General features: G+C 37.9%; 1 protein-coding gene and 1 long non-coding RNA gene across 8 annotated transcripts in view; one reads left to right on the top strand and one right to left on the bottom strand.

The window, feature by feature from the left end:
• ABCB5 (ATP binding cassette subfamily B member 5) overlaps positions 1–20,551 on the bottom strand; it is a 51,939-nt gene extending 31,388 nt beyond the window's left edge. The window contains exons 1-8 of one of the 7 annotated variants that reach the window (XM_083871215.1): positions 20,415–20,551; positions 5,360–5,452; positions 4,099–4,186; positions 3,922–3,970; positions 2,939–3,083; positions 2,427–2,493; positions 2,018–2,209; positions 740–911 (exon numbers count right to left, since the gene is read on the bottom strand). In XM_083871215.1, the coding sequence (XP_083727341.1) occupies positions 740–911; positions 2,018–2,209; positions 2,427–2,493; positions 2,939–3,083; positions 3,922–3,970; positions 4,099–4,186; positions 5,360–5,408 (762 nt within the window). In that variant the 5' untranslated portion in view covers positions 5,409–5,452; positions 20,415–20,551. Of the gene's footprint in view, positions 1–739; positions 912–2,017; positions 2,210–2,426; positions 2,494–2,938; positions 3,084–3,711; positions 3,839–3,921; positions 3,971–4,098; positions 4,187–5,359; positions 5,453–6,166; positions 6,405–18,749; positions 18,872–20,006; positions 20,162–20,414 lie in introns of those variants that run through there. The other 6 variants (XM_083871218.1, XM_083871216.1, XM_083871217.1 and 3 more) reach the window with 6 other exon arrangements.
• Positions 20,552–20,637: 86 nt separating this feature from the next.
• Positions 20,638–25,187, top strand: LOC310914837. Its single transcript, XR_014591106.1, has 3 exons — positions 20,638–20,706; positions 22,671–22,869; positions 23,168–25,187. It is a non-coding gene; the product is annotated as an uncharacterized lncRNA (long non-coding RNA).
• The last annotated feature ends 244 nt before the right edge of the window (positions 25,188–25,431 follow it).

Below are 25,431 nucleotides of genomic sequence, written 5' to 3'. Positions count from 1 at the left end.
AGGAAGAATGAAGGAGGGAGGGCTGTAGCTGCTCTGAGTTTCTGAAGTGTTCAGACACTAGAGCACCATCAGCTATTGAAATAAGCAAGTCAATCACATTGACTTGCAGCCTCTAACATTCTTTTTCTCTGCTTATTTGTAATGCTTGAGGTAGGAAAAACCCCATAGAATCATATAGCCACTCAGGAGTATGAGCCATGCACATTAATGTGGCTACACAGTGCACAAGGGGAAAAAGTTTTCCTATTTGAAAGGGAAACATCTCCAGCCATTTTGCTGATTTATATAACTTCAGTTTTCAGCAGCTGTATGTATCTGCATAGCTGTATAGATCTACTCTGTACACAGCATGAAACTTGGTGAATTATTTGCAAGAGGTGTGGTACATGCATGTGTAGATGGAAAGAGGTTGAAAGGTATTTGGGCTAGGAGGGAAAAGTGAGCGCTTTCCCAGCACTTGCCATGAGGAAACTGCTGTGCCAGAAAGATGCTCTGATGCAGATTACCCCCTGCAACATGGCATGAGGACAGGATATGCAGGCAGAAGGAACACAATTTACAAGCGTGTGCTTGGGAACCCAGAAAAAGGCTACAGGAGGAGCAGAAGTCAAAGTAAGAGTGGGGCCAACCTCCCAACTTAGAAACCACACCAGGTTTCTCCAGTTCTCTCCCTCTTTTCTGTGCATAAGAGTTGTAAGGTTTTTCTGATTTCTTTGTTTATAAATCCCCACATACTTACACTTGACCAAATTGCTGCTGATGCAGCAAGAAGTGGGCTGACTGACATAACCACCAGTGTCAGCTTCCATCCATAGATGAATCCAACAATAAGTCCTGACACAAACGTGGAAAAAAACTGCAGAAATATACTGATTTTGTCTCCAATGCCTTCGTGGATAGTGTTGATGTCACTTTAAATAACAATAATAAAAAAAAATTGTTAGCTTAGAATGCCTCTCATTGTGACTCCCCTCTTCATTTTGTGCTGTGTAGCCTCATGTCAGGAGTTTTGCCATTTCCTAACTGGCAAAAGAAAATTTCTAACCACAGCTACTGAACTGTACCATTAGGCTCCTCTGTGGCCAAAACACAGCAGAAACCTCCTATTTTTAAGGACTCATTTTCTGTATCCTCAACATTCCCTGCTGTTTCTATGCTATGTCACTAGGTCACCAATGACTTAGTTTCCTCATCTGGCATCCAAATGGAGCAATATAAGTAAACAATCAAGCAGCCTCTTCACTCAACATGACCATTTCAAAATGATTTCTTCTGCTCAGTTCTCTGATGCATTTTATGTTCTTAATTTTGGGTACTGACTCAGATGAGAACAGCTACCTCCATTCCATCATACCATTACTTGTAATAACCTCAATTTTTCATGCAAGTTTTCTTCCCCATTTTCTCTTCCCAGAACATACAGATATTAGAGTTGAGAGCAGTTTCATTTAAGCCTCTCATAGACTTTTCAGAACAGATCTGTGTCCAAAGCTACTATAAAATCCAGAAAAAAAAATTTAAAAATGTAGCCTTCACACATATAATCCCATAACACATGGGCATTACAGTCCTCATCCCTAAATCTATTTAAGTTTGTGGAAAACCTCCAAAGACTTTGACATGCTAGATAGAATACTGCCTGAGATCTGATTGGGTGCAAGCTCAAGCTCATTTCCATTCGATTAAGTGTCAGCTTTTGGTGTTTATAAACTAAGTGGAAACAGCACAGCTGTTTGTTTAGCAGTAGCTGATGTGCATTTCATGGACTTCAGAAGGCCAGTGTCAGGCATCCCATGAAAACTTCCCTTCCAATGCACATATCACTAAAACTGCACAAAAGAAGCTGAAAAAGATAATGAATTTCTCACTTTAAGATGTAATATTTTACACTTTGGGTTTGGGGGCTTTTTTTTTTAACTCTATAGGCTATTCTGCCAAGATAAATATCAGTTTCCTTTTAAATGCCATACTTGGGTGTGTGTGGATGTGTGTAAAAAAACTAAACTAGAGCTCTCACTCTGTCAGTCTGGTGTTGAGTGTTCCTATCTGGGTAGTATCAAACCAGGCCATCTCCTGATGGAGCACTGCAAAAAAGAACTTCTGCCGGATCCTTGCGGTTTGTCTTGCAGCAGTAACCAAGAAAGTCCACACTTGGATCATGCTCAGGATAAACACAGCAAAGCCAATTCCCACGAAGTAGTAAGCAAACCTGGGATAAGGGAACAAAAGCCCATGTGATCCCACCGTAGCTCATGAGAGAAGTTAGACACACAGAGCAGTGACTAGTCTTCATTAATCACACCAAAGCAAATACTGAAGCCTGTGATGCATTATTGGGAAGGCAAACATGACTTCTGCTCAAACAGATAACACAGTAAGAGAAAATCCTCCAATACATTATTAACAGGATAACAACAGATCCTTACTTTGTCATATCAGCTTCTATATCCACACCTGGAGCTGATGGGCAGCTGGAACTGTTTACAGAAGTATCTGTGAAGGGGAAATAAAAAGTAGGAATATCTGTGGAAGTGTTACATAGAGCAGTTGATTCATGGCAACATGGGGTTGTCAGTTTGGGAATGTTTTGAATTTTGCAAGTGGGGTCTGCAATACAAACTTAAATACAAAATGATTTGGCAAATACACACTTATTTTTAAGCAATTAGTGCCTGATAACTGAGGTTGGTTGTACTCCCTACTATCTCAACAAAGTCTAAATTAATTCATAAAGTGTACATCCAATGCTTTGGTTTTACCCTGGTCTAGTCATTAAAGATGGATTGAAATGAGTGGGTTATTTGCTGCAGGATGAGAGTTTCTCATAATATACTTCCTTAGATATGTACCAGTGTATAATCTGGGGAAAAGAAAGGAATCTCAGTCTCAGAGGCAAAGCACAGCCAGTATGTTGAGAAATTTAATTTAAATTTTTTACCATTGGGTTGCATGCCACTTAGCACAAAGCTGTTTGTCATCTCTCCAAAGAAAATGATCAAAAGCGGCATTCCAGTGCCATTCGCAGCCGCTGCAACCAAACCAACTATCATCAATAGGACATCCACCCCATCAGCATAGCAAAACTGTGTAAGCATTAAAAAGAAAAAAAGAGAAAAAAGTGACATTACACCTGACAGTTCATGCATTTTCTACAGTGCAGCAGACTTGCAAAACATGCTTCATACACATATTATAAGCAGCAACACTCCAACTGAAGGTAAACTCAGTACATAAGGATTTTGTAGTAGTCTAACACATCTTTAAATCAGTACTCAGGCTGCTAAGAAAATACTGGCAGGGCACAGATTCTAAGTCTGGAAAAAATTACATGTTTGCAAGTGATGATGACCTTTGTAGAATAGACTGTATTTTGTGTTCCATTGAGTTACATATTTACTAAGATAATGCCCCTACAATGTAAACAAGATGGAGTTATTGACCAGCACCTGGCTTATACCTACCAGTAGAAAATGTTTTCAGCAGAGATAGATTATATCTTAAGACTTGTCTACCCCTGAAGCTTTGTTTTGTTTAAACAAGGATGTGAATTTAAACTGCTGTAAGATATCCCGGGACATGGTTAACCTGAAATTAGAGCATTTTATTCCTGACTGGCCGAACCATCTCAAAGCGTAAATAAACATGGAATAAACCAGAGAAGAATAAAACATTTCTTCTTTCAGAGTAAGCAAGTCCACATGCAAAAGCTACCTTTGTTTGGGAATAGCTGTCCTATAGAAAACTGACACAAAACCGCACCACTGGTTTTGATTTGGTTATCTCAGACAGCAGGTCTAGAATCAGTAGTCCTCAGGCTTCTCCTCCAGTTTTTGATTGCCTATGAATTGCAATTCATAAACAACTCATAATGCCAAATAAAGAAAAGAAAGTATAAAGCAGATCATCAAACAGGACACTAACCAATTCAAGAAAGCCAACCATTCGTTTCTCTGGCTTCTCATCCTCCTTCCTAGAGTAAAGTACAAAAGATTGATTAAGATGAGGGGTTTTTCAGCAAACCTGTATTAAGCACTTCTTTTCCTTCCCCTACCCCTCTGACTTGCCCATATACCCAGTTCACTTAAAAAAAATACCTACATTTTCTTTTTGGGCTTTAACTGGTCAATTTGTTCTACATTTTCCTCATGCTGGAAAGAAGAATTCTCACACCACTTGCTTCCAGATTCTGTGAAATAAAGACTTTTTTAGCATAATAATCCATCTATTGTGTCTTTTGCTGCTGATTCTTTTGCATTTAAAGACTATTTTTTTCTCATGTTCTTGGGAGGAAATTCCAAGAAAAATTCAGCAGGCTCTTCCCCTTCCGTTAATTTTTATTCCCAGAAAAAGCTTCTGTAGTTTTGGTTTGTGTTTGAGATGTTTGGTTTTCTGAACTTCCTTTCCCAGGAAAAAACAATTTTGCCATTACCAAAACATGTCTCTTGTTTACCTAAAATTTCCTAGGAAAGGAAGTTCAGAAAACCAAACATCTCAGGTACAAATCTTCCACATCCATTTCTGAGATGAAAACAACTTCATTTTTATAATTAAAATATATTTATATAGAAAGATTGTCAAAGACTAAAAGAAAAGAGTTAACTCTTCCTTCAAACACCTGTGCAACTGAATGCAAATTTGGAGAAGTCCTAACAAAATGAGTAGAATTGCTTATAGTGAAGATTATAATTGCTGCAGGTAACGCAGAAGAGATGGCAGTTAACTGAAGAGCCCTTGACTCTAATTACCATCTTCACTATCCTATTGCAGTAGTTGCTACACATCCCACTTCCTTTGTGCTGGGGGCTTCAGGAAGATATATGAAAACATAATCCTACCCAGGAAGCTTATAGTTCTAAATGCATAAAATAAGATGCAACTAATATACGAAGAAACAGATGAGTAACCACAGTGGGGAACCAGCTGTAAAACAAAAGGAGAAAAGGTGCTCCTCATACCAGCCACTCCCAATCTACATTTACCTTAACTTTAGCTGCTGACTCATGATCATAGAATTTTCTACACGTTTTAATATTGGTTAGCCTACAATGGCTGTTTTAGACAACTACTTGAAAGCAATAACGTTTTTACAGCTTACTCAGCTTACCTCAGGAAAATTTTCATGCCCAGGCTAGGATCCTCCTGAACAGCTTTGCCAATGTAAATTAATTTTGCTAAACTTGATGGAATGATTCAACCAGAAAATGTTTTATAGGTGTGGCTTTAATTCACTCAGTTGTAGGAAACTCATTATGTTATCTCCTACAAAACCACTATGGCAATCAGGAGAGCTCTATAATGTTCTTTAGATTCAAACCTGTGGAACATATTCTTCAAACACACATGTGGTGCTCCTTCTTACCAGGATCAGAGAGGTCCTGTTCTGTGGAATTTGCAGAATGGTTCTTCATTGTTCTTTTCGTTGTATGCTTGTGAGAGTCACATTAATTAGAACCTGCAATAACAACCCCCCCGCCCCCAACAAAACACTTTGATTTAGTAAATATTTAAAGAGTTCACATCTGTGGGTTTATCCACAACTCATCACATTTTGGCCTCAACATTATTCTACTTCAATAGAAAGACTAAAAAGAAAATAAAATAGGTAACAGCATTAAAAAAGAACTACTATTAATGAGATATTAAGAACAGTGCACACTATTACAAGGCAACTTCAGTTAGTAGCCTGTTTTAGTAGTCTTTTATGTTGAATCCTGAAATCGTTTGCATGAAAGTTATTGAAAACAATCTATTACTGAATTGATGATTTCCCTCATTACCTTATGTTTGATTAGAATTAAATGAACAGCCATAACATGAGTACAATGATAAAGACACGCACTCATTATGTCATGTAGTACTAGGATGCCTTCAGCAGTAGTAAATGACTGATGCTCTAAGTCTCCTAAGGCTTTTCTTCTTGATCTATCAAATATACTGGTTAAAAAACCAAAACAAACAAGAGCAACAACAACAAAACCCCAAGGAAAAAGCCACACATGAATCTGATGAAGCCTAAAAAAACCCTGACGAGAAAATGCCTAACCAACCTCAGGAGAGAAGAAGAAGAAGAAGAAAGAAAGAAAAAAAAAAAAAAAAACAACAAAAAAACAAAACAAAAAAAAAAAAAAAACCAAACAAACAAACAAACAAACAAAAAAAAAAACACCTGTTCGATTTCTGACTGTGCTTTTCCCCTCTCGTTATCCCAGCTCACCTCCACAGCCCACGCTGCCTCCCCCGGGCGCGGGCAACCCTGGCCCCAGCAGCACAGTGCCTGCGGGGCGGGTCCCCCGCGCCCGCCCTGGGCTTTATAGCGGCGGCACCGCCCGCCCCCGCTCGGGCTGCCGGTGGAGGTCGGTGCCTCGGCTGGGCGGGGCCGCCCTCGGCTCGGGTTGCCGGTGAAGGTCGGTGCCGTGGCCGGGCAGAGCCGCCCGGGATAAGGGGCCTGGGGAGGGGTGCCGGCCGGCTCCTGCTCTTTGCCGCCCTTCGGAAGCCGCCCGAGGGTCTCCGAGCCCGCAAAGCTGCACGGAGAGCTCATCAGCCCTTGTCGGAGCATCGCTCCCGTCATGAGTTTCACGAGAATGGTTAACACTAGAAGAGGACCACTGGATGTCATCTGGCCCAACCTCCCTGCTCCAGCAGAGTAATCTAGAGCCCGTAATTTAGGATTGATCAGTACAGAATATTTTGGATATTCCCAGCGAAGGAGGACTCCCCAGCCCCTCCGGGAAACCTGTTGCGGTGCTTGGTCACCTGCACAGCACAGAAATTCTTCCACATGTTCAGGTGGAGCTTTCCATATTCCAGTTTCTGCTTATTGCCCCTTGCCCTATTGCCTGGCATCACTGAGAGGAGACGTTCTGCCCTCCTGGTACCAGATACTCACAGGCATTTACGAGATCCCTCTCAGGTTAAACAGGACCAGCTCCCTCAGCCTTCCCTCGTAAGTGAGGTGCTCCAGTACCGTCATCATCCTCATAGCCTTACACAGGACCTGCTGCAGAAGCTCCACGCCTCTCTTATACTGAGAAACCCAGACTGGACACAGAGTTCACCATTATTAAAGCTAGATTAATTTAAATTTAGAAAACTCAGCTGCTAAGCAGAGATGAAGGGGTATTTGAAGAGTTGCTTGTCCAGGCAAACATTCAGATTTGGGAAAGTTATCTGCAAGGTCCTGCCGCATTTGTGAAATTGCATCACGGTATTTGGAGAATTTCAAATACGATTGAAGATACGCTGGTGAATTTCAACAAAAAAATGTTATTAAATAAAAGCTTTTGTATTCTACTTCTAAATGATGTGACAGCTGAAGCCAGCTAAGTTCAAAATGGTTTTTAGAGAAGATAAGCAACAGGTTTTGCTCATTTGGTTCTCACCTCTTCCCCAAAATTTGTGCGGGATTTTGTTTGGTTGCTTTGTTTGTTCTTTTAGAAATAAGGCTGTTTCTTGTTTTGGGTTAGTTGAGAGAGTGGTGGTTGGTTTTGTTAATGTGTATTTTTTCTCCTGTCTGAAGAAACCAGGTAAAAAAATCAGGCTTTCTGCACAAGCTTAAAAATAACAGTTTTTCAACTCCCCCACTGGTATGTATTATGATCTATATAATTGCCTTTCAGTAATGCCTCTAGGGTTTATGATATATAAGCTCCTAGTTGTTCTTCCATCCACTCATATGCTGGTATCCCAAAGAAGACTCCCAGATAGTTAAACTAGTTACTCAGCTGAAGTTTTTCTCAAGTAACGAGTTCAAGAGCTGGCCTGATTTAAGCTTCCCTTTTCCACATCCCACTCAGTATTCAGATTATGTTTATGTTGTATTCATTGGTCATGATGCTATGAAAGAACCTCAGAAGAAAATGCGTTTTTGTGCATTATTGTCTCCTGCTCATAAGAACCCTTTATGTTCAGGTAGAGTCAAACTCCTGTATGTCACACCTATGATTTTTTTAGTACTTATCAGCATTATCTAGGATTTATATTGCTTACTTATATTTTATATTACCTGTATGTATATATATCTAATTTATATTAGCCTGGACATAGCTGAGTGGTGCACTTGACAGTGCTGGGCTAATGGTCTGACTTGATCTTAGGGGCCTTTAGGGCTTTTCAAACCTAGACAGTTCTATGATTCTACAGCTCAGTGTTAAGCCTGCATTAAGTGCACACATATCTGTTCTCTGTTTAAAAAAATTAAAGAAGGGCTTTGGCTTCTGCTGCCATGAAGAATATGAACTTAAAGATTTTTGGAGGAGACAGAACAGCAGGGTGGCATTACTTCACTGTCCCAGCCTCAGGCTTCACAGTTTTATGGAGTATTTCCTTCACCAAAGGTAGCAGGTTTTGTTCTTACTCATCTGAATGAGAGCGAGAACATCTCCTTGCCACATCTTAGGGTTTTTTTTTAAACCAGTCATAAACTATTATTTTCAGAAGAAACTATCTTTGTATATAAAATTCTAGACAGTGGGGCATCCCACCTGAAACTCCTGGTATGGGATTGTGAGTACATAGATAGCAAAATAAAGAATGGAGGTAAGCATGAACCCAAAAAATTCACTAGGACTCTATTTCAGAACTATGAAATACTCACACATCATACTCAGCACCATTGGCAACTAGGGAGTGTTCAATACCTCCAAAACACAGACACTTACAACTTTTCAAAGCTTCATTATCAGTAATTCACACAGAGTACCAGGAAGGTGTCAATCACAATTCAGATCCGTTGCTCTACACTCCACAGGCCTGGCAAGAAAGAGCCTGAGTTCCCCTGCTTAGAAAAGTTGGTCCAGAAAGGGTGTGAGAGAAGAGCAGGGCAAAGAACTGATCATGCAGAAAAAAGAATCACAGGGTGTTGAGCAGGAATTTGTTTCCTTCTCTCTCCCTCCTCTCCCCATTTCTTCCTTTGGAAGGGGTGCTATGCTCTATGCAAATCAATGAGCATCTTCAAAGAGGGAAAAAGCCCACCCAAGCTATAAACAAAGAGATTAAATAGAAAAAGAACAAAAGAAGAAATAAGAAATGCTCTTCTAGAAAAATATTCCCCATTCAAACCTACTGAAAAACATGGGCAATTTTGCCTTTGTAATTTTGGGATGAGCACATTATGATAAAAATATCATAATGCAATTTGGAGAAGGAATACTATTCTTCCTTTATCCAAAAATAATCTCTATCTTTAGAAAATACTATATGCATCTGAAGACTATTCTATTCCAAATAGCCAATATACACCCATGTCTCTGTGTGTTTGGTTCATCTGTCTGGATGTCACTGACAGGAAGAGCAACGTTAAACACATTCAGATATCATTAATTAACACAATTCATAACACACAGCAGAAAATATATCTACTTTAAAATACTATTATCAATAATCACATTATTAAAAACAAGCAAATGAAACACCCTTATAGAAACACTCTGTTACACAAGCTGAAAATGAGGACTTGTTTTCCCAAGAAAACCATTAACCTTGAAAAGAATGCAACACATGGTATGCAAAACCAGGTGATGCCCAGTTTTACTGAAGCCTTTCCTCAGAATGACAGTCAAATACAAAGAAGGTGTACTGTATTATACAGGTATTGTAGCTCCTTACCACTTTTTGATTTCTCTAACAGACCAGAAGAACACCAGCAGGACACCTCTCTGCACTCAGAAACCACATGTGGGAAGTCAGGGCTAGTATTTGACCCGCTACCTTAATTACAGCTGATCACCTTCATATTTCATTCTGGCTTGTAATTCACAGGGAGGACCTGTAAAAGACCATGTTGCACTTTGGTTTTTGTTGCTTTGTGACTTTTGCTTATGCGACCTGAGATTCAGCCAGAAAGGACTTGACAGAATCATTTTAAGATGTCCTGGTTTCTCATTTATGTGTTGGCAATCAGACTAAAAATTGAAAGTTGCTATTGTAGGGTCCGGGGGCCATTAGTTATAATCCCCTCCCACATATCTACAGCAGTGCAGTGACATATGCACTGTACTGAAGCTCAGCAGTAAAGCTATTAGTAATCACTGGGAGTAGCTGTAGTCATGGCACAGTAGCTGGAATTAGGAGACTGGATTTTGGTGGGCATAAATGGAGTGGCTTAATAAAGGAAACAGCCAACTAAATGTTGTAATTCTCCAAACTGGAACAATCTCATTGTTTCAGTAACACTGGCAACTGCACAGCTATTGGGGATTTGATGCAGTTGAAGTGAGGTCTGGGTAGAGGTGAATGTTGGAAGAATGGAAAATCAGATAAAGAAATATATCCCAAAACTTGAACTTCCTGAGAAAGACTGAACTATGTTGTCCAAAAGTCCTAATGCTGTTACCAAGCAAAACCATGATTTGTGGTTTCCCAGAAACTGAGGAATAGGAACACATCTGATTCTTTTAACTAGACAGTTACATCAAAGCTATTTATTTATAACAGTTTCTAAACAGAACAACTTGCAAGAATTCATTAACACTGAAGTAGTTTTAAAAGTTCTTTGTAGTATACATTTTCTCAATGAATAAAAACAAGGAAATGCATTTTATTCTTGCCTGTGAAGTTTGTATGTCTGTTTTAGGAGACACATAAGTGAAGAATTTGTTTTTAAGGCAAGAAGAATTATAGTAATTCTGCCAAAGAAGTCAAGCCAATGTGATTCATCGCTTTTTATAAAATAGAGATTTTTTAAATTCTTTTTTCCTTCTAAGTAATAGAGTGAGATAAGTAGTAAGATCATATCAAGCAAAGAAAACAGTCATTTTACTGAAAACTTTGTATGCCTTGAACAAGAAAATGTGATACATAATGCAAATGGTGAGTTAAGCCAGTAAAGAACTATAGAGATAATTCAAGGGACTGGGTGTTGCTATACACATATTTCAGAAAGACAGGTAGGAAAGAAAGGGAAAGGGAGGAGGAACTGCCTTATATAAGAAAGTTATAAATTCTAGGGCCTTCTGTCCTGTGTTGGGAAAAAGACAGAGCAATGAGTTTTCAGTTATCAGTTCAGGAGTATTAAGTGGACAACAGAGATGAGAGGTAAAAAATGCCCCTTAAATTCTTGTAAAGTGCCAGGAACAGAATTTTCTTTCAAGAGTCAAAAGAAGTAACTGGAGATGAGCTTTTCTACATTTTATCCTGAGAAATGGAATGAGGTCAAGGAAGGAGAATTGCATAGAAGATAAGGTGATATTCTGTAGTTTATGATTATTTAGAGAAAAAGAGAGGAATGATAACAGAATAAAGAAAAGTTTGAATGTAGGATTGTTTTTACTCAAGAATTTAGGATTGTTACTTATGGAAAGGCAGTCCAAGGGCAAAAGAAGAGTTTGTAAAAACTCTTAAAAGAGTTAAAAAGAGTTAGTAATTAATAGAAACTTGTTATGAACTTGAAGCACAAATAAGAGAACATTCCATGAAGAAGCATAAGAATCTTTTGCAGAAAAAATCTATCAATAAGCAGAAGCTGAGAAGAACTTTACAGGCAGCTTTTCTGCAAAATAGCATCTGGGAGATGTACTGGAAGGAAAATTGAATAGAAGTCAATGCTGTCCAACTGGGATGAAAAAAAGCAAATAACAAAAGCACGGAGGAGTCGTATGTGCAACATATGGAGTAGTCTTTTCTCTGTGTAGCACTGTCAAGTCCTGAGCTGGAGTGCTGTGCCTAATTTTGGTTGTTTCAAGACAGATGTGGGTGATAGGAATTAAGGAAGAAAGTGAAACTGAAGGCATATGAAAGATATGACCCTTGAGGAAAGACAGATGGAATTTGGTTTGGTATCATGAAAATACACAATCAAGTCTAAAAAAATATGAGAGACTGTTGCAAAACCAGTATAACCCAGGATCTTCCGTATCTACTGTGGTATTGAATTACAATAAGAAAGAAAAAAAACTAGACTGCACTGGGCCAAATAACTGAAGAAACTCTTGGTGTATAGGCTTTTGATTTCCTTTTCCTTTTTTCTTTTAAAGTGAAGAAATTTTGTCTACAAGGAAAAGATTGGTATAGATGATTTTTCCTTGAAGATTGGGAAAAGACAAGATTGTCTTCTGAGATCTTCATGAACTCTATTTTCTCTGTTGTGGTGTTAAATATAATGAAGGGTAAAACAAAAAATGGTTTAATCATAAACAATTTGTATTGTGATTAAAGACACGAGTTTAGTAGTAAACTAAACTAGTTTAGTTTAGTCTGTGGAACAGCTGGCAACAGTTTTGGTGGAGGTTTCCACTGGTGAAAGATGGGAAAGTGGACAAATGGCAATGACTTCACAACCCAGTCTGTACCCTGGGGTGGGTCACTGACACGGCCTATTGAAATTAATATAAAATTTCAGGCTTGTTTTTGGAGTGCATCAGTTATTTCACTTTCAGAGGAAAGTGAGGTTTGGTTTTGGGAATAGTTTATTTCAGAGTTTACTCCCAAGAGCTTATTTCTATATAACATTTTTGTTCTTTCCATCTCTTGCCATCCTGGAGCAGTGTCCTAGTGGCTTTGTTTCTACATTGACATGATACATTCCAGAGAATGCAATGCATGTCCTTAGCTTTGGCCTACAAAAATGTTTCTCTGTGGTTTTTCTTTCCATATAACATCACTACCAAGATGCCAAGGAAACTCAGGCTAAGTGGTATTCCATAGAAATGTGGCCATCCAGAGAGACTATTTCTGAGCAAAATGGATAAAAGCTGTTAAAACCATGATGCCCATGGCCCTGTTCTTCAGGTAATGGATATATTTTCAGCAGTGTAGAAATAACTCCTGATACAGTTTTTTCACTGGTACAATTTCATAGTATTTCATTAATATAACCCTGGGATGCAAAAGCTGTGTGAAATAAAACCTTTCTTGTTTGAAAGATCTTATTCAAGTACTCTAGCCCATCTCACATCAAAGAGTTAGGTGATAGTGAATTATCAACAGTTCATAATGCAAAAGTATGGATAAAATATCAAATGTCTTTACTGCAAGGATGGCACCAGCCAAGCTCCCATCTTTGAACCAAACAACATTTTGAATGTACTGCACAGTGCTGGACAGGATGTAAGCACCACAGAGAAAGTTCACTTTGTGGTCTCAGACTTTCAAAGGGAATTACCAAGTGACAATAACTTTCTTTTAAATATTTGTGTTTCTCAACATAATTCTAAATCTTGAGGGCAAGGACCTCTCTTATTTTACCATATCACCCTCCAATAATAGATAATTTCGTACATATATATATATAATTTAAATAATATGACTGAATCAAATGGGTTTTATTCATACATGTGGCATGTGTTTACTATTGGAAGATGTTCTGATTAAATGTTTATATGCTCCCAAGGGTCAGCAAGTGTGGTAATTTTCATCTAAAGGAATCAGTGTAAACATCTCTCTGAGCAGGCTCTTCATGGCTCATGAGCATGTCACTGAATCTTTCCCATATCAGGATATGCCATATATGATATAAATTAAGGGTTTTAAAAATATTTAAAGATATGTGCAGAGAGTGACCTTCCACTGATCCTATTTAATCTAGGAAAAAGAAAGTTAAAATGCAGAGGCAGAAAAAAAGTGATGAAGACATATGTAAAACATTTAACCTTACCTAAAATAAAACTCTTAAGACAAATAACTGTGGATTTTGTATTTAAATAATGTATATGGACAAGTCTTGACAGATGGAGAGAGTGGCTGTCTCCAGATTGAGCTGGTGGTGATGGTCAGGAGCACAGTTTTTCTTAAATCATAGCCTTTTCTATCTGCTCTCCCAGCCAGCTCTGCACCCTACTGTCCCTCTTCTGAGAGACACAGAACCTGACTGTGCAGCTGGTATTACCTCTTCCCTCATTTCAAACCCACATTTTTTCCTTTGTTTAAGAGTTCACATTTCTTTTGGCATACCTCAGGTTTTGAAAATCTTGGCTATCCCCTAGCATAGCTTCTGCCCATAGTGTTGTGTTATGTGGTCACTGTCTTGCCTAGGGGTAGTTAGGTTTTTTCCATGACAGACCATTGATGTGTACTTGGCCACAGTCTCTTCTGAGGAAAAATATTTTGGCATCTCAGAAAAAAACCCCAATAGGTTCCCTGCTAGCTGGTGGTTCCTGCATTTCAGACTCTGGTGTCTAGGGGCTAATCTTTATGCTGGCTATGATGACACTGATTCTAGGTCAGAGGTAACAAGACTGACAGGGCCGAGGAGAGGAACAAAGTATCACACCTGTCTGTCGCATAGGTAGATAAATTGTAGTGAGAGGCAAAGTGGGAACTCCATGTCCCAAAGCTGCCTTAGTCAAACTCCAGTGCTTAAAAGGAATATGCTGGCATCTTCTAAATTTCCTTTCGTGTAGGTAGGCTCTCAGGTATCACGACAACCTCCCTTTTCTATTTCTTCCCTCTTCCACTTTGAGAAGTAACAGAATTCACTGACCTTGGTTATCTGCATACTCTGCAGGCTGGGATCTAAAACTACATATGTTTCCCACTAGGTCCTGACCCAGTCCTTCAGCTGACAGGTGAACAGGGTTTAGGAGCATGTTTTGTCCAGTGTTATCTTTAACACTTTACACTCCCAAGAGTGAAGGAAGGCCCTTTACCTGGACTGAGGAGTCCTTAGGTGACTAAAGGGGCTAGTGAGATACAGATCCTGGATTTTGTTGTGATGTAAACTCTAGATCAGGACTCTGTGCTGTATTCATGCAGGGCTGAACTTTAAGCTCTAAATGTGTTTGCAATATTAAACTAGTTATGTAAGTGTACGTTTTTGTATGCATCACTGCACAGTTATGTCTGGGCTCTCACCAAACTTTCCTTCTGTTGTACCAATTTCTAAACAGGCTAGAAGAACTCTGAAGAACTTCTGGTTGGACCAAAATTAACATGGCTAACAAATGGTCTGATGAAAGATATTTCCTTTCAAGCAGAATTTGATGCCTCCAAGGCATGCACAAAAACATGCCTGAATAGCTCTTAAAGATTATCAAAATGGTTGGCCTTTTCAAATTAGCAACAGCCTCCCCAAAAAGAATAGGTTGCCAAAGACTAGGCTTAGAAATACATAGGTCTTCCTTTATGTACCCATGATATTAAGAGAAAGGATAGGAACACTGAAAAATAATGGTAACTGGTTTTAATTCCTCTTTATTCCTTTATTCTTTTCAAAAGGATGTCAAATTATCTCTGCAATACTATCAAAAGCTATTTGAAGATTCTGAGTGGTCTCGCCATTGCCTAATGATTGTCTTAGTATGGAATAAATTCAGATTGTACATCACTTAATTAATTGGCTCATAAAATAACTACATTCAGAGGAGTAATGCTTCATTTAAAGGGATCTTTAGTTGCGTTGCATAATGATAGTAAAATAGATATTCTAAAAAGTAACTATCTGGGATCAGCGTCACCAAAAGTAAACTCAAAGTACAATAAGAAATTCAGTTTTAATATGGTTGCTACTTAAATATTGCTTTTATTTATTGAGGGATACAAATTTGTTTAGGTAAACAACAGCAACAACAACAAAAAAGCCACAAACTTTTTCCTCTTGTACCTTCTTATAACAATCTGTGTCATACACTATGACCCAGTTGTACTATTCTGATGAACTGATACTTATGGAAATAAGTACCCATCACCAAATATCCTCAAAGTCAATATGCACCATGTTTCCCTTTTTAAAGTCATTCAGAAAAGCTTTCAATGAATTGCAAATATATTCTAACCATATGTCCAAGAGAGCAATCCTTGGACAAGAGAAGGATCTTTCAACCAGCAACACTGTAAGAGCATTGGATTTTTTTTGCTGTTTATATTGGATGCTATCCTATTACCAGTAATAAGACCCAATCTGAACATTCATCACTTTTACACCTCCAAGGCATGTAGAGGATTTCCATGCCAGTGCCATGGAATACAACATTCTGCAATGTTGTCCTAGCTATACAATTGATAAAAATGAATAAACTCAGAACCCAGCTATTTCTCCTGAGAACCTGGAGATTCATGTATTTTTTAAATAAGAAAACTATTATTGTGTCTTTTCCATCCAAAGACCGCAGAACAACCTACCATATCCTTAACCAGAATCCCACAGGGAATAATCCCTCTCTGGCCAAAAGCACATAAAAGTTCATCTATGGAACAAGACAAAGCCAAAAATTACTGAAGTGCCAAAAAAAATCAAGACTGAGGGCAAGAAGCTCTTATCCACCAGCAGCTCAGCATTCTGTGGGATGCACAACATTTAAATTGCTGCTCTGCTGGATGTGGGTCACTAGTGGGGCTCTGGGAGCAGGACATCTCTACAAGCTGACACCTAAAATGATGGATACAAGGGTGGGAGCAGTGTCCCATGTTAAATGTAAGTGAACATCCCTTTGTTTTTGCAAATGTTAACACATTTTTGCCCAGGGGAAAGCCTGGAAAGATGATGGTTCAGGATGATCAAAACTTTCAGTAAGCATGGGGTTTTTTGTTTAATTAAACCAAGTTCATAATTCATCCAGCTTTACTATCCCCTTGAAATGTTACTCTGGAGAAATCACAGTAGTCTTAGTTGTCATTCTCTTGGAGAGCAAAAAAATTAGGTTGAGCTTAGGATAACTGTGTCTCTTGCTGTCTGAGACTCAGTACATAAGGCTCACTCTTTCAGAAAAAGAAAACATCTGACTTGGTTAAACCTTCCATTATAAAAAGCTGTGTTTATGAGTGTTTCCTTCTGATGATTTTCACTTTATGTGCCAGCATGTGTTTTGAAAATAATGTGAGTTGAGAGTAGCCAACAACATTGAAAAAGTCTTGTGGCATTGGTAAATATTATGGACTTGCATTTAGCAATTTGAGTATTTATATGCAGAAAAATCAAGTGGCTTTTTGTGAGAATGGCCATAGACATAAAAAGAGATTACCTAAGTCCACAGTTTTTAAAAAATATATTAAATTGCCTGCTTTGATGACATCTTTTGTAAGAAGCCAGAAATATTACTATTTTTGATGAATTTTGCTGTCTTGAATAAAATATCCTCATTGAAAAAGAAAGACTGCACTATTACAGTCAAGACTTACCCTACCCATTAACGTAGATTTAATACAAGAAATAAAATAATGAAATTTATCTACACCTATATAGCATAATATTTCCACTGTTACTGCCAAGGAAGTGTTACTAGTTGAGTAGAGAGTCAGAGAGAGTGGTATATATTGCTTTTCTTTGCCTTATTTCTAAGTGTCACAGGGACAGTAGAAAGCATGATGTAACATTAAAATTCTATACAAGTGAATTGTAGGACTGAGAATCCATGAACTCTTTCTAAAATGATGCTGCAATGAGAAACTCAATATTTCTATGGTGTTGAATAGTGTTCGGGTTGTCCTGATGGTTGTCACTTTTTGAAGAAAGAATCTCTTCCTGTGGATTTCAGTCAGAAGAACACCTTGCACTAAATTCAGGGAAAATTTCAAAATGCATTTTAAATTATTTTGTGGGGAAATTAATTTTTTATATAGCTACAAAAGGCAATATTTTTTAAAAAATATAATATTCCCCAAGTGGCTATATTATTTTTATGCTTTTCAAATTCCCCCATCCCAAAAGCTTTCCTAAAAATATTGCAAAACAAAGGTTCAAAGAAGCTTCCTTAAGATAGCATTTTAAACCTTGGGTACTGAGGATACAAGAACATGTAAATTAAGAAGTGTTATTTTATTAACAGCCATCTGCTTTTATGTGCATATCCTGAATTAAAATAAAGTTCTTTCACCATGAAGCCAGAAGGTTCACAGGAGAGGCAAATCAGACATTGAAGTGCTTGATTGAGCCTTGATTCAAGAACACTAATTTGGGAAATTAAACTGCAACTCCACATAAAACTTTCCTTATTTTATATCTCTTACTCCTATAATGATATAACTCCCCTGGGCTTCTAACAATGAGAAATTCGCTCTAAACATTTAGGAAAATAATTGTTAAAAATGAGATAGTCCAGAAAGGGGTGATTTGTTTGCTTTTTTAGCTCTTCAACCTCTAACTTGTGCGATCTTGGGCAGATAATTTTCTCCTATTAACTTAAAAAAGGGGAGAGATTTCAATGATGTTTTAAATTATTTATATGTTTATGAAACGGAATTTATGAAACACACCTTTCCTGATCCACATTAGTGCTCTGAGAATACAAAGAAAGGGCAAAATGCCCAAATTCTACAGACAGAAAAGTCAGATATGTACATAGTACTAAACATCAGTCAGCCGATGAAAAACAAAATCCAATTTTTTTTTTTTTTCTTCTGAGAGGATGAACTGTGTGAGCTAGAGTTCAGAAATAGCAATTTTCAATTGGGAATGGCATTTGCCCACAAAAGAGGAGGAGTAATTTCTGTGGTGTTAGCAGACATGTTAAAGCCAAGGTTTCAGTTCTGCGGAAGAACTAACTGATACGAGTCACACCTGCTCAGATTTTGCTTCATGTTATGGTGCATGAAAGAAACTGTTGACCTCTCTTAAGGAAGAACAGAACTGTACCAGGCTGGTCAGGAAATCTTGGCAAACCTCAAAAGCCACAGCAGGACATAACTTCTGTTTAAAACTCGGATGTTTTGTAAAGCATTGTGTGGGCTGTAAACTGCAGAAGAGCTACTACTGCGTCTTATGAAAACATCACCTTGTATCTTTCATTTACTCCCCTACATGATTTATTTAAAAGAGAAGAAAAATATCACATTAGCCAAAGCTGTTTCTTAGCTCAGTAACAACTCAAACAATAAGGACATACCAGTGGGAAGATCGTGAGAAAAAGCTGAAGAAGCTGGTGGATTATCAGTATGCAGGGTCATGCACATGCACAAGCCTGCTCAGCCAGCGCTCGCAGGCTGGACTCTAGCTGAAGCATGTGATAAAAAAGTGAAGGGCAATCTAATTAAAAACTTGAAATGCTGCACTGAGGCTATTCCTGTTTACCTCCCACGTGTGCCCTCTGTTGCATGATACACAGTAATAAACAACCCTATAGAAAGGCACTGTGGCAAACAGGATACCTCCTGCTCCAATTCCCAGGGCTATTCCTTTCCCCCTCTGTCCTCGACCTTAAATAACTCCTGCTTTCTTCCACCATTGGCTTCACCAGCCCTCCTGGGCACTCCTGGCCAGGCTCAGTTGTGCTCGTCCCTGCCACGTGCCTCCCAAAGGTCACCAAGGACAGGTGCCCTGCTGCTGCTGCTCTGCATGCTGCCAGTGAGCACTGGCAGTCAAGTCCCAGTCCTGGCTCTGTAAGAACTTGCAGAACACAATGAAGAATCCCTGGGCATCAAAGGAAAACCCAGATGTTTCCCTCCCATCTCCAGTCACACTTAGGATTCACCCATTGCAACCTCACAGCAGGAACAGTTTTGTTCTTGGAGCAGTTATTACTTAACACCCCTAAATTAATATCTTGAGTTTGAAACTGACTGTCATCTGAGACTAAATATGTTTTGCAACAATGTTACAGTATTCCTAGTGAAACAGCAAGACTTTTTAGCTCCCTTTTTCTAATTAAAAACAAACAAACAAACAAACAAAACAAAACAAAACAAAACAAAACAAAAAAAAAAAAAAAAAAAAAAAAAAAAAAAAAAAAACCCACATTTGAGTAAATGATCAGTTAAGTTAATAATAGTAAATAAACCTAGCCAAAACAGGCTGCTTGCACTGAGCCCCAACTACAAAACCAGGTATTAAAATCTGAAACATTGTGGTAAAAACATAATTTCCAAGAGACAAGTGAAATATTGGGACATGATGTCCCTCCCACCACAAGGCCCTTGTGAGTGTAATAGGAGAGATGTAATCAGTGATCAGTCCAACCAATTTTTAGTTTGAACTTTGCTACTAAATCTGGTCTCCATTTAATGGGAGGGTTATCAGAATTGAATTACACTTAAAATTTATGGTAACAAATGACTAGCAAATAGACCAGAGATTTATGTGGTGGGAAGCAGATAACTGAATATAGCCACAATCAGAGAGAGAGATTAAATGAGATAAAACTCACCAAAGGGTCCATAAATAGACAGCAGGAGCACTACTGATTTGTTGCATGGGTCAGAAAATGTTGAAATAAAACCACCAGTTCAAGTCACTTCTTATCACTTATGATTTGTAATTTTTTGAGAGCTGTAGTACCCTTCACACCTGCAGTTCTTTACTGCTGTTCTTTCCACCACAGACCGATTTTGTATGCAGGGGGCAGGAAATTCCCTTGAGCCAGAGGGGAATATTAAGTCAAGTTTCTTAACTGCCTTATCTTTTCTACAACTCCTTTACAAAATGCACTATCACTGCTTATCAGAGGGTGGTTTATGTTTAATATTTTCAAAGAGATAAAAGGTTATGAACCAGGAACCTGGCCCTGATGTTCATGCAGGGTGACAGAAAGGGAGTGAGGTTCCTTTCAGCTTACCTTTCAGTATAGAAAAGCTGCCTCTCGCCGTGCTCATCACCGTGATGAGTAGGACACACCTCTTTCTTCTGTTAACTAGTTAATTCAAACAAACATCACTGGCAGAAGGAGATCTGCTCAGCTGCTTTGCTGTGCAGAAGGTAAGAGTTGCCCTTGTGCAAAAGACCAATATTTAGAAACCAATCATTGCTGGGTACAGCTCAGTGGAACTTTTATTGTACTGGGTTAATGTATGTCAGCAGGCAGAGAGCTCCAAGAACAATCTCCACATTGTGTTGGGTTTTTTTGTACGGTAAGTTAGCCTGGGGAAAGTCCAGTTACCACCCTGTGAGCAGAAGGGAGTCTGTAACCTCGCAACAGGGTCATGTAAGGATGCAAAAGGAGATAGAGGGATATGAGAAATTTACAGGTGTATGTTTTTCTATTCTCTCAATTGTTTCCTTTCCAAGAATTTTTAGACATTTTTCTAAATTTGTGCCCATCAGAGCCCAAAGTTTTAGCTGTTACAGACAGTCTTGTCCAGCAACAGGCAAAGGGACATGCTTCAGGAGCTGTGGAGGTCAGCATTTCAGTTTTAACATTTGGAAAGTGGTATAACTTGTCTAAAAACCCAAATACTCTAAAGCTATCAGTGAATAAGGATGGGTTTTTTACCTAACAAAATCATGGTTTTTTCAGGAAGGTCATGTTGGAAAGTTGCCACCCATTTCATACCAAAAAGAAAAAAAAAATACTGTACAAACCAGAATATTTCCGGCTTTAGTGAAAGTGTATGAGTATTGTTTTGGGCAGAAATATCATAAAGATTGTAAATTAATTTCTGATAAAAATACCTGCCATAGAATTTAGGTTTTTGTTTTATGATTTACTGTCTGTGAGGAAAAGAATTATTGTTTACTTCTTTATGATCAAGTCTTACTGATTTTCTGACATGTCTATGTTTAAGAAATCAGAGTCTCAAACACATAATAAAAATGAATTTTCTACAAATTCCTCCAGCATCTGGGAAAACCATGCTCAGAAAAATAGGAATTGTTTCATGTTTCTCTAGAAGAGATTTACAAATTTGTGTCTTCCATGCTTAAAAAAAAAAAAAAAATTCAAAAAAACCCAACAACAACAACAACAACAAATAACATCAAAAAATACCCAGTTCCCACTTGTCTTTCTGACCTATCTTTTCTGAACAAGATTTCAGTCAAATTTAACATCTGCTTTAAAACACTTAAAACATTTTTCCTATCAGAGTGGCACTTCATCTATCATTTTTGAAAGGCATTTATATTTTTAAAATTCCTATCTCAAATTATCCTCATGGCTAATTTCCTTGATATTTCCAGTGTCTGGGCTGGCAAGATCTTACCTCTAAGGTAGTAAGGTTTATTTTAGTTTCAAAACTTTAAAATGACAGGGCTTCTAGACATAGGAATTTTGAAATGCATGCAACTTCCAGAAAAAATTTAATATCAACAAGGTTGATTATGATCAACAACTTTATTATTTTCATGTGATAGAATTTAGATATTTTCAAAAAACATCTATGAGCCACGGATACATCCTTTATTGCATTTCATATTTTATATAGATGTGTATATATATATAAACATATTATTTCAATTATTTTATTACATGTATTTCAGATCTTTCTTCAGAGGCCTGCCACAACCAGTCCTTTAATATTTGCTTTTAGTAGAACATGTAATGATGAAAGGCATAAAGAAGAGGAAGACAGCTGAAGGCTGCGAGGGAGTTTTCACAGGTCTCCCAGAAGAATGTTTGTTAGAACCAGATTTTTCTGTAGGGTTACCTGAACTTTGAATACAACAAATACTTCGGCAAAAGGAAAGCAGAAAAAATGCAATGAGATCTTTCTAAAATTAATGACTTTTATTGGTTAGGCCATTGGTATCTTATGTGAGGGAGATGTATTAATTCTTTAATGCATTTGCTTACTACATGGAGAAATGCAAGCAAAACTGAAGCAAGTTTGCAAAAATATTATAAAACAAACACTGGCCAGACACAAAGGATCAGTATGGATCTTCATCCAAAGAAAAAAAGTCTAATCTGAAGTGACAATCTTCAGGATCTGTTTTGCTTTGTGGAGGAGGCTGTTCCCCAAAATTGTTATTCTGCCCTAAACAGAGCAGGTTTGCAAACTGACTTAACACAAGGCTGACTTTACATCACACGAAGTTTGAGTGAATGTTTCCCTGCCTGTCAGAAACTTTCTTATGCTTCAATATTCTTTTCCAGGTGGATTTTATGCTCTGAAGCAAAATTCTTACAGATAACTGTGACTTTATCTGTAACTTTTAGCTGTAGTGATTGGATGGACTGTGACAGATCTGAACATAAGTGCTACTTAGAAATTCAATCACCTCCTGATCCAGTTTACTGCATTAATGGAGGTGGCCTTAATATGTAAATAAAACAGAATGGCCCAGCTTTTTAGGTAAGCTTGAAACTGATGTAGTTGTCTTTAAGAAGAGCAGGACTGTGTGCCTTTTTCTTTACCACATATGCAGTTTACCTAAATTTTGTCCATAAGCTGTTATCAGTAATCAGCATTAGTGTATTTATCTGTTTCAAGATATCAATGAAAAAGAATAAAATATTCATTTACCCTCAGGGAAACAAAGCAGAACCAAACATTCATCTAAAGCATTAAGCCATGATTTGCTTCATTTACTGTGTGCAGTTCCTGTCCTGTGGAACATTTGTTTCTTAGTATTTCATGCTCTGCTCAACAGGTTAATCACATGAGGCCTCACTGGCACTGCAAAAATCATAAGGTTCTCTAACTTTGTATTTATTATGTGTTTAATACCTGGAAGAAGATAAAAAATGTGGAAAACAGACTCTATGGTGTAAGTCACGTGATGGGGAGATGGCCAATTTAGAGAACTTGCAGACACACTGCACATTTTCAGGAAAATAATTAAAAATGTTCCTATTCAAGGAATGGGAAAAAACCCAATCCAAAACAAATCAAAACCGATGGCCAAGAAACGTTAAAGCAGATAGTGCTTTTCCTGTAAGTAAGCTGTTTCTTGCCGTTACCTTTACTGAAGCAGTGTTTTCCTTCTGATGCATCAATCAAATGTTAGATAATGGAACTGGATAACAAAAAAGAATGTGTTTGGACTTATCCCAAACTTAGTATCCAGTATTTTTGGGGGTTTGCTCAAGTTGGCTCCGTTTTTAGCAAAGTTTATTTTTTGTATCTGCTTATCTCAAATCTGAGGGACCCAGCTGGGGCTGCAAGTAGAAAAGCCAAAATACTGTTGGAAAAATTTTTCTTTTAGTATTTCTAAATCACTGAGCAGAGTTAACTCTCTGAAGGAAGATTGTTTTGGAGAAGTGTAGCCTCTGTTTTCAACGTGATGATGTTCATTTACAAGTGCTTCCAGCTTTCACCACAGCTCAGGGTAAATTTTGGTAATAATATAATTTCAGAGAGATTTTTCGTTATGGCAACATTAATTGAAGTGGAACAGAAAAAATATATAATATTCTTAAGAAAAAGAAGGTCTTGCTTCATAATTTAAATTATCCAAGATTCTAAAATCCATTGAATAGTACATTTCAGCCAAATCCCAATGTCTCCTACAATACTGGAGAAAAAACCCATTGGATCCACTTGAGCCTACTTGCACCTGCAGAGTGGTCCAGCTAAGAGAAGTTGAGGTATTAGGGGATACTGTGCTCTATGTGATTAATTAATGATGCTGAGGTTATTAATAGAGTGGAAAACATTGTATTAAGTAATGATCATACATGGAAATTTCAGAAGTTATTTGTGGTATTTGGACTGACACTTCTGTAAATAATTTTTTGGGGGGCCGTTTTAAAAAAGGCAAACCATAGAATCCAGAAACTCTCTAGAAAGCTGGTACCAGGAAGAGGTGGGCATTACAGCTGAAGGAAGGAGGAATGGACCACTGCTGGCATGCAGAGGGAAAAGCTGCAGAGTGTCAAGGATGATGGCTGGTGGTCGGTGGTACTACTTTTCAAATGAGTGATTTTGTCAGGTTTTGCATTTCCCATTGCAGGCAAAGAATGCTTGGGATGCTTCACTTCATCTTTGTGTAACTTGAGCAGTTCCAAGTACACACTTCATAGATTTTTTTGTAACACTTTTGAAAGTCCATTAAAGTGACAAAAAAGCCCCCCACCAAAACTGATATCTGATGGCTCTCATACCTTGCTTAGCTTGAGATAAATATTTACTCCATGTTATCTGATCTGATCAGTACTAAATGAGGGGGAAAAAAGTACAGCCTGCTTTTAATTAGGCATTACAGTATGAAAGTATGTGAATAAAGAAGCTATCATTTGGTCAAAGTAGTTTGTCTAATACCAACTCAGAGGGCAGCAGGGAATCCCCAGAAGCACAAAGGGAGAAAGAAGGTTTACCATAATAGAAGCCTTATCTTTCCATATTAAGAACTCCAGATGGGCATATGAAGTATTAAGTAAAGCCCAGAAGTAACTAGTTTTTTACATTGATTGAATTCTGGCCTGTAAAAATTGATAAGGTAATTAACCAAAAAAGAGTACAGAGTATATGCAGAAATGACCTAGCTTATGTTGGATGAGTAAAATGGAAAAAAAAGTAGAAGCTTTAAGATGGGAAAATTGTCCAAATATTGGGAAAAGTATAGAAAACAAACACATTTTCAATCAGAATTTCTAGTGCTGTATGGATAAGCCCATTGCAATAAATAGAAACTGTGAACTGAAAATATGAATGGGATTACAAAATCAAAATAAATTTATAACTCATCCTGATGACTTATATTTCTATCTCAAATAAATATCTGTGATCTGTATTTGAAGCCTGCAATTTTCCCAAAGCCTTCCAGCTCCTCCAACCATGACAGGACTAGTTCTCTTTGATGAAGCTGGATGGAAAGGAAATTGTGCATCTGAACAGCCAGAGGACCGAGCCTTGTGCTGTCTCTTTGAGGTTTGGACTCTTGTTGTGGATCACTTAGGTGCTCTTGGAGCCTGC

The sequence above is a fragment of the Zosterops lateralis genome (assembly GCF_965231275.1).
Source record: "Zosterops lateralis genome assembly, chromosome: 1".
In the NCBI taxonomy this organism is placed as follows: domain Eukaryota; kingdom Metazoa; phylum Chordata; class Aves; order Passeriformes; family Zosteropidae; genus Zosterops; species Zosterops lateralis.
Note: the sequence above shows the minus strand (reverse complement) of the source record. Positions and strands in the feature narration are given on the sequence as shown.